The sequence below is a fragment of the Crocuta crocuta genome, unplaced genomic scaffold (assembly GCF_008692635.1).
Source record: "Crocuta crocuta isolate KB4526 unplaced genomic scaffold, BGI_CrCroc_1.0 scaffold68, whole genome shotgun sequence".
NCBI classification, from domain to species: domain Eukaryota; kingdom Metazoa; phylum Chordata; class Mammalia; order Carnivora; family Hyaenidae; genus Crocuta; species Crocuta crocuta.
This window is the reverse complement of record NW_027532426.1, coordinates 1,825,985-1,835,113: the sequence shown is the minus strand read 5'-3', so window position 1 is coordinate 1,835,113 and position 9,129 is coordinate 1,825,985. Positions and strand designations below refer to the sequence as shown.

Sequence of the window (9,129 nt, the reverse complement as noted above, 5' to 3'; positions counted from 1 at the left end):
TAGGCAAACTAATAAAAAAGCATTTGAAGTACTTTATTTTGTAGCTGGCTGCCAGCAGTGAGTAAAGCTAAAAGCAGTGTGTGTTTCTAAAGATCAGGGTGTTAGGGATAAGCTAGCAGAGGCTGTGGTGTTGTGAAACACTTCCCTGCTCTCGGGGGTCATTAAGAAGCAAGCTGGCGTCCGTGTGATGCAGTCCTGATGCAGTGCTGTATCCGTATGCCTTTGTGTTCCTTGTGGTTTGGTCAAAGAAATAAACCTATTCTCTCCGCCCCAGGAATCCATGCACTTGATACATGATAGATCTGTGATAGGTATGTTCTGGACTTGTCTTCTATATGCCACTTAAATATAAACATTAGGGGCACCTGGGTGGCTCAGTCGGCTCAGCGTCCGACTCTCAATTTCAGCTTCGGTCATGATCTCACTGTTGGTGAGATGGAGCCCTGCATCCAGCTCCCCGCTGAGTATGGAGCCTCCTTAATATTCTCTCTCTTCTTCCCCGGCCCCTCACCAGCTCTCTCTCTCTCTTTCTTAAAAAAAAAAAAATGCTAACATTAAAAAAATTTAGTTGAAGTATTATCTCAGTGTTCGCTCTTTCCACCTTATCATTTCATATTGCCAGTGATATGACAAGTGAGAAAATTGTTTTTTTCCTTTCTTTTTAAATGTTTATTTATTTATCTTGAGAGAGAGAGAGAGAGCACGTGGAGCAGGGAAGGGACAGAGAGAGAAGGAGAGAGATAATCCTAAGCAGATTCCGCACTGGCAGTGTAGAACTTGATGCAGGGCTGGATATCATAAACTGTGAGATCATGACCTGAGCTGAGATAAAGAGTCAGATACTTAACTGACTAAGCCACCCAGTGCCCCCAGAAAATTGCTTTTTTTCTTTTTTAGAAAATTGCTTTTAAAAGAGCTTGACCTATATTTCCTGTTTTTCAAGTGTCCCATTTGAGCCACTGATAATTTTTCAAAGTGTTGTGTTATACTTACTAGTATTTTGCTAGTTGAGGTTAAATATTACTTGAGCTACATTCTGGGTGATTTATATTCATCCCTTTGTCTTCTCTTGTAGGTCTTTTGAGCAGTGTCTAATTCCATGAAGTATTAAACAAATTTAGGTTTTTCTATAGAGCCTCAAATCCTTTGGCTGTTTCTTCTTCTCTGCTTCCTACAAACCTCGTTTCTTGCTTCTAATCTTCATGAGAACAGATAGCGTGTCTAGCACCCTCACCATTTGTGCCCATTGTCCCTTGAGGTCAGGATGACAAGAACAACCATATGAATCTCTGGATCAAAAGTCAACAGATGAAAATTCACACGCAAGTAGGACTGGCTCTTCTTTCTTAAGAGGAAGTCCACGCTCATTTAAAAGTTGGTGGATTGCTGGGGCGCCTGGGTGGCTTAGTCAGTTAAGCGTCCGACTTTCGCTTAGGTCATGATCTCGCGGTTCGTGGTTTCAAGCCCCGTGTCGGGCTCTGTGCTGACTGCCAGCTCGGAGCCTGGAGCCTGTTTCAGTCTGTGACTCCCTCTCTCTCTGACCCTCCCCTGCTCATGCTCTCTCTCTCTCTCTCTCCTAGAAATAAATAAAACATTAACATTTTTTTTTAAGTTGGTGGATTGCTGAATATAGCTCTAGAGTTCCAGAATAAAACATATGCAGTTTTATGTCATGTGGTTTTGAAATGATTTCAAGACAGGTCATAATGTGCAAACACCCTGTCCTTAACATTTTGTTAAGGACTAAATTTCATGATCCAAAATGGTTCAGTGATTTGTTTTAAAAATTGAAATGCCCACAACATATTTTATTGCATCTCAATATGTTATGGCCTTTTGTATATCTGTAAATGCTCATTTAGTACAAATGTAGCATCTTAATACATGCCAAGGAAACACAGGATGAGGGTTTTCACCCAAAAATGATTTTCAGAGTCACCGCATACCGTTGCTTTGACATGAGGGTAATACCAGGCGTAAATGTAGGTGCCAGGTGGTACAGGACCACAAGAGTGCATCTCGGAAGGCTCACCGAGAGAGGCTTCCCCAATGTGGCCGTGATGACCCAAGGGACCGGCTGCACGCAACTGGTTTCCATTCATGTCTTCCCTCTATTAATCCACGTTGCATCAGCTGGTTCATATTTCTGAACTTTTCACCAGAGGAAAAGCATCCAAGGTTTCATTGACTGTAATGGCTTGATGGGAAGCATGCGTTTGAAAACAATGTTGCTCTTTTTGAGTAGTGGTTTGTGCTTTTAGCTATTAACTTTGTTCTCTGGTTATCTCTTAAAACAGGAGTTCCAGTGTGCCTGCAGTTTCATGTTTAGGTTTTATTCAATAAGCCTAGAAAATGAAAAACTACATGCCTTGGGTTGTTCTGGGTTATTAAAGTTCGATACTCTAGCTCTTATTGGTTTTGTATTTGAAGGTATAATTTGTGTAAATTATGTTCAGGTTTATCCTTTGTAATTTTTAAAAATATTGTTAATGTTTATTTATTTTGAGAGAGAGAGAGAGAGCATGAGTAGGTAAGGGACAGACAGAGAGGGAGACGCAGAATCCGAAGCAGACTCTAGGCTCTGAGCTGTTGGCACAGTGCCCCATGCAGGGCTTGAACTCATGAACTGTGAGACCATGACCTGAGCCAAAGTCAGACTCTAACTGGCTGAGCCACCCAGGCACCCCTCTTTTGTAATTTTAAATTTGGCTTTTTATGCCAAGCCTAGCATTCTTTTCTCAAGGACTGGCTTGTGGGGTTGATTCTCTAATTTGTGATCTGGTCCTATTGAATTCCTTGAGTGGGAAAGTCCTTACCCAGTGTGGCTTTGTCCTGTGTCTGGTTCTTCCCGGGACTGAGCCGGTACCATCTCCTGCCCTACAGTAACAAGTTTCGTTATCCCAAGCAAGATGAGACAGAGCGCCGTGGACCAACCCAGCAGTAGAGAGTGGGAAAAGGAAACACCAGCTTGGCTAAGTGACAGTTTTTGGCTAGAGGTGAGGGTAGATTTGGTAAGGGTACAAGTATCTCTTCTCTTTGGGGCTTTTGAGGTTTTCAGAAATCTGGAGCCATATCACATATCCCATTTTCTTTCCCACAACCTTTTTAAGGATGCTGAGACTTAATTTCACTGAGTTCCCATGGGAAGTTGCTAAAAATGCCCGCACGCCAAACGGCTATAATCTTGATTTTTATGAGGAGGGTACTATGTAATATATTAGTAACATAACAATGAAGCTAGATCATAACCGATAGCTTTATTCCTAGGGAAAATACTGAATTTCTTTAAAAAATTCCGGAAGCATTTAGTTAACTTGCAAAAGTAAGTTTATTGAAGCATGGAAACAGAGCAAAATTGTCATTTCAACTTTTTCAAGAGCATTCTGGGTAAGAAAAGAAGGGGATGCGGAAAAATTATTTGGAATCTTTTCCCTGAAGACATCCGGAAAGATGGCTAGAAAGATTGATGTGATTTCTTCATTTGTGTCCTTTCATTGTTTCTCTGAAAGACACTCTTGCTGATCTGGAAATTGCTTACTTAACTTTCACCTCAGAAACATTGCTGACCTGAGATGAGACGACTTTGCCGTCCACAACCTCCTCCACGATGGTCTTTGTTACTCTTGTCTTGTTTGGATCTGAAAATCACAGAATCACAATGTCAGTCTGGAAATGATCACAGAAACCCAAATCAAGAGAAATAAAATTCAAGTGCATTCTTTAAGTATGTTTTCTCTGGGATAAACAGTATTATACACTTTTTAAAAAAAATGTTTATTTTTGAGAGAGAGAGAGTGTGAGCCTGTGAGGGAGGGAGGGGCAGAGAGAGAGGGAGACAGAGGTTCTGAAGTGTGCTCTGTGCTGACAGCAGAGAGCCTGATGCAGGGCTTGAACTCATTGACTGTGAGATCACGACCTGAGCCGAAGTCAGATGTTTAACGAACTGAGCCACCCAGGTGCCCCAGCATACACTTAAAAATTTTTTTAATGTTTATTTATTTTGAGAGAGAGAGAGAGAGAGAGAAACAGAGCACAAGAGGGGCAGAATCCAAAGCAGCTCCAGGCTTTGTCTGAGTTGTCAGCATGGAGCCCGACACAGGACTTGAACTCCTGAACCGTGAGATCATAACCTGAACTGAAGTCAGCTGTTCAACCAATGAGCCACCCAGGTGCCCCAATACACTTTTTATATGACAAACAAATCATGCCTTTATTTTTAAATTATAAAATGATCACAAACATTAAACTATGCTTACCTCTTCCTTGACCAGAGCAGCTTCCAGATCTTGAGTCACCAGACATGGACAAATCCCTAGATCCCATGTTTCTGGATCTAGTATTTCTGGATTCCGAGTTTCTATAATCAGATCTTCCAAAACCAGAACCACTAGAGGAAAAAAAAGAATCATTTTCCTTTGTACTTTGCAAAGGCGGGAGAAACCCTTCATGTAGGGGGCTCTCCATGCTGAAGGTAAATGTCTTTTGATTGGACTGTGTCACTATGACTCTCCAAATGCAAATCCAGCCCCCTCCCGACCCCCTTTTTGGCTTCGTAACCTAAGCACACCAAGGGTTACACTGAGTGGGTTCACGGCTGTCATTTACCCTCCCTCTCCATCAAGGAGGCAGCGGTAGGTCTCGATCTCCATCTCCAGGCGGGTCTTGATGTTCAGCAGTTGCTCATATTCTGCGTTCTGGCATTCGGTCTCACTCCGGATCTGGCAGATCTGCTCCTCCAGGCCGCTGATCTGCATCTGGATCTCTGACAGCTGAGCCATGTAGTCGGCCTCTATGTCAGCTAGGGTCACTTCCAGGGAGCTTTTCTAAAAGAAAAAGGCAATTAAAAAAAATCATGATGAAAATAAGTCATCGGATGATTTTTGTTTTAAACGCAAAATGACAAGTCGGTTAAGCGTCCGACTTCAGCTCAGGTCATGATCTCACAGTCCATGAGTTTGAGCCCCGTGTTGGGCTCTGTGGTGACAACTCAGAGCCTGGAGCCTGCTTCAGATTCTGTGTCCCCCTCTCTCTCTCTGCCCCTCCCCCACTCGCTCTCTGTCTGTCAAAATAAAGACATTAAAAAAAATTAAAAAAAAAGAGACTAAATCTTTTATGAAAGCGTATTGTCTTTAACTGGAACATCTTGTGCTTTCTACAACCACAAGCCAGGTCTCCTGATGCCACTTTTATTATGTGCCAAGCAGAACATCTTGGCAAAGAAAGAGCATGGGACGCTCAACTCCCTGCTGGAGATTTGCAGACCTCTTTGCACTTACCATGGCCATTTGGGACTGAAGCTCAATTTCCAGGGCCTGCAGAGTACGTCTCAGTTCTGTGATCTCATTCTTGGCGGAACTGGCTGCTCCGGCATCGGTAGAAATTTGTGCTTGCAGTGAAGCGCTCTAAATAAAAAAGGGAATGGCAGTCTCTGCGGGCCCAAGAAATGACCCGGAGTGGCTCACACTTGACCACCGCTCAGACACCCACAGTGATAACCTGCCTGCTTGTTGAACTGCTCCTCCGCCTCGCGGCGATTTTGCTCCGCCAGTTCCTCGTATTGTGCCCTCATGTCATTCAGTAACTTGGTCAGGTCAGTGCCTGGGGCGGCGTTCATTTCCACGGTCACGTCCCCTCCGGAGCTTCCTTGCATCGTCTTCATTTCCTAGCGTGAAGAAAAATGACCACAGGGATAAAAACAGAAAAGCAAAGACATCTTCCTCCTCCTCCTCTTCTTTTTTTTTTCTTTTTTTAGAGAGAGAGCAAGGGTGCCTCTGAGGGAGGAGCAGAAGGGGAGAGAAAGAATCTCAAGCAGCCTCCATGCTCAGGGTGGAGGCTGACGAGGGGCTCAGGGGCTCAATCTCATGACCCTGGGAGAATGATCTGAGCCGAAATCAAGACGTGGACACTCAACAGGCTGAGCCACCCAGGCACCCCCAGACTTCTTAAAATGTGCAGAGCCAAGAAAAAAATTGAAACTAGGACACTAAAGGCTACCCCCACTTCCCACCAAAGTCAGATATAATTTGTTCATGACTACTTTTTTCCTTGGTTATAGGAGTTGGAAATCCATTTAGATAGAATTTATTTTGTGTTTTAAGAATGGATGTGGTGGGAAGTACCTAGGTCAGAGTCATTTAATAATGTGGAATGTGCCCCTACCTCCTCATGGTTCTTCTTCAGGTAGGCCAGCTCCTCGGTGAGGCTCTCAATCTGCATCTCCAGGTCAGAGCGTGTCATGGTCAGGTCATCCAGAACTTTCCGAAGGCCATTGATGTCAGCCTCCACGGCCTGCCGGAGATATAGCTCATTCTCATACCTAGAAAGGACAGTATAGAGCATTTCAGAATATGTCCATTCTTACATATTCAGGGAAAAAGTTTTTTCCTTTGAGCTATTTGATGAAGGAAAGCTACCAGTTTTTCTCTTAGGAATTTTTCCCCTGGAAAGAAAATTATGAACCTCATATTAATTCTATTGATGGCTAATTTTTTTTATCACAAAAACTCATCTTTAACTTGACCTGTTTTTTGTTTCCTTGTTGGTGGAATGGTGGTTTTTAAAATTTACTCTTAAATTTTTTTAATGTTTTACTTATTTTTGAGAGAGAGAGAGAGCAGGAGAGGGACAGAAAGAGAGGGAGACACAGAATCTGAGCTAGCTATCAGCACAGAGCCTGACACAGGGCTCGAACCCACAAACCGGGAGATCATGACCTGAGCCAAAGCTGGATGCTTAACCGACTGAGCCACCCACGCGCCCCTAAAATTTACTCCTAGAGGGCTGCCTGGGTGGCTCAGTCAGTTGAGGGTCCTTTGATTTTTGATGTTCTCAAGGTTGTGAAATCAAGCCCTGTATTGGATTCTGTGCTGCTGGGCATGGAGTCTGCTTAAGACTCTCTCTCTCTCTCTCTCTCTCTCTCTTCTTCCCTCCCTCTGTCCCTCCCCCCCCNCCCCCCCCCCCCCCCCCAACTGGTGCTTTCTCTCTCAAATTTACGCTTGGTGGAATGTATGTAAATGTAGGTCTGGATCCCCTAAAAGATTTCTTTGAGTTTAGAATAAATGAAACAGACGGATTGAACTTTATTTTCCCTACAACATTTGTTTTCAAATCTTTGCTTTTCTTACTTCAGTCTGAAGTCATCAGCAGCCAATCTGGCATTATCAATCTGCAAAACGATCCCAGCATTTTCAATAGTGGCAGTAATGATCTAGAAAAGACAATAATAGTGAATGAATCATGGATGCTTTGTGCCTGTATCTGCATGCCCACCTGTGAGGGTAGATGTCCCATGCATTGGTTTTTAAAGGTAAATTGTTTTGAACACTTGCTTTGTAATGACATCTTTATTGATAATCTGGCATATTTGGACTACATCTTTCTGCAAAAAGATAGCAGTTTGCACATTTACTGGAATAGGCATGGAGCATTGTTTTATAGAACACAGCCCTCTGCTTATCCTGCTCCTTTGGAAGATCTGTTGTTCTATACGTTCTTTCAGAAAACAGTGCAAAAAATGAACTTCACTACTAAAAAGTCTTTAAAAAATATTTCCACACAGCAGTGGCTAAACATTTCAGATTCTCATACAGTATTTGCGCCAGATTTTCTAGGAAGAAAAGCAGTTGTAAAGATTATTTAAATCTAGCAAGACATTAAAATATGTCAACCTGCTAGAATTAATCATGGAAATAAATGCTGGATTAAACTAGTATTGACTCCTATGCACATGTTAATTAGCTGCCACGCATTATATAAATTTTACTCTTAGGTAGAAATACTCAGATTTGGGAGGCAAACAGATCATTAATGTGGTTGGATGTCATATGCAATACTGTCATAGTTAAAACACACCAAATCCCATTTTACATATACAACAAGCAAATATGTCTTCAAACAATTCCTTGACTTAAAATCTTCATTACAAGTATGTGATCTGAATAAGAGCAAAAGATACAGACATAATGGAACTCAGCAGTGGATAGGTCTCACCTGATTCCAGAGGTCTTCAATTACTGGATAGTATTTGTCATAATCTTTTCCAGATCCACCATCTCCAGACCGGGGCCCAAATTTGTCATACCACTCCTTGATTTTGTTCTCCAGATCAGCATTGGCCTCCTCCAGGGCTCTGACCTTGTCTAGGTAACTGGCCAGGCGGTCATTGAGATTCTGNAGAACCCCCCCCAAAGCCAACCCCAGAGCCTGAAGTTCCTCCAAAGCCACCTCCTATGGAGCAGCTACCAAACCCTCCTCCAAAGCTGCCTCCGAAGCCACTGCTTGATCCCCCACTCAGGCCACAGCTGCGGGTTCCTCCTCGGAAGCCCCGGGTAGAGCCACCCCCCAGACCGCATCTGCTTCCGCTGCTGAAGCTGCTCCCGGCAGCAGACACCCTGGCCAAGCCGCTGCCTCCGGTCCTGGAAGAGGAGACCCGAGATGAGCAAGAAGACATGGTGCTCCCGCAAAGGTGTAGCTTGTCCAGGTGAACAAGAGACGGACAGTGAAGAGTGTGTTTGCAAGCTCTCTCTTTGGCCCTTATATACACACTTTTAGGGTGTTCCTTTTCTGTGTCACTTCTTAATCCCTGTTACAGTTTTGCCAGTCTGCAATTGGATAATTTCTTTTTTCTGAACCCACTCTCCTGGCTGTTTTTCTGAAGCCAGGTCAGAGCCTTAGGGCATTTACTATATCAAGAAAAAAAAATAAGGTGGAGCAAAGAAACAAATCTCCACCCCCCCCCCCCCCCCCCGAGAATTACAGTTTTAATCTTTCAGAGGTTTTGATGACTGATCATGCTTTTCTGAACGAGTAATTCTATTCGTTTTGTTTTATGATTTCCCAATGGAAGGACACATCCCCACATTAGCAAATGTAATTAAGATACTTAATGCGATGAGAATGGAAATTTCCCGTCAAACTCATAATTTTTGTTCGTAGTATTCTCTTAAAGTTGAAATTAGCTTTAGCATCAGCATTAGTTTTAGACTTACTTAATTGGCTTTCTCTATGATTATTTCAATCAGCATATTTCTAAAGTTCTGTTTGTGTTGAAGTTTTCTCTGTATCCTGAGATCAGGTTAGATATTTCTACTATTAATAAGAAAACATTAAATATGAAAGTCTTCCCTGCAT

At 42.9% G+C, this 9,129-nt stretch overlaps 1 protein-coding gene across 1 annotated transcript; it reads right to left on the bottom strand.

The window, feature by feature from the left end:
* Positions 1-3,342: 3,342 nt before the first annotated feature.
* Positions 3,343-8,449, bottom strand: KRT24 (keratin 24). Its single transcript, XM_077779140.1, is given in 9 exon segments — positions 3,343-3,638; positions 4,257-4,387; positions 4,606-4,823; positions 5,277-5,402; positions 5,501-5,662; positions 6,160-6,316; positions 7,125-7,207; positions 7,990-8,173; positions 8,175-8,449. Coding segments are annotated over 9 exon segments (1,440 nt in total). The 3' UTR covers positions 3,343-3,534.
* Between the last annotated feature and the right edge of the window lie 680 nt (positions 8,450-9,129).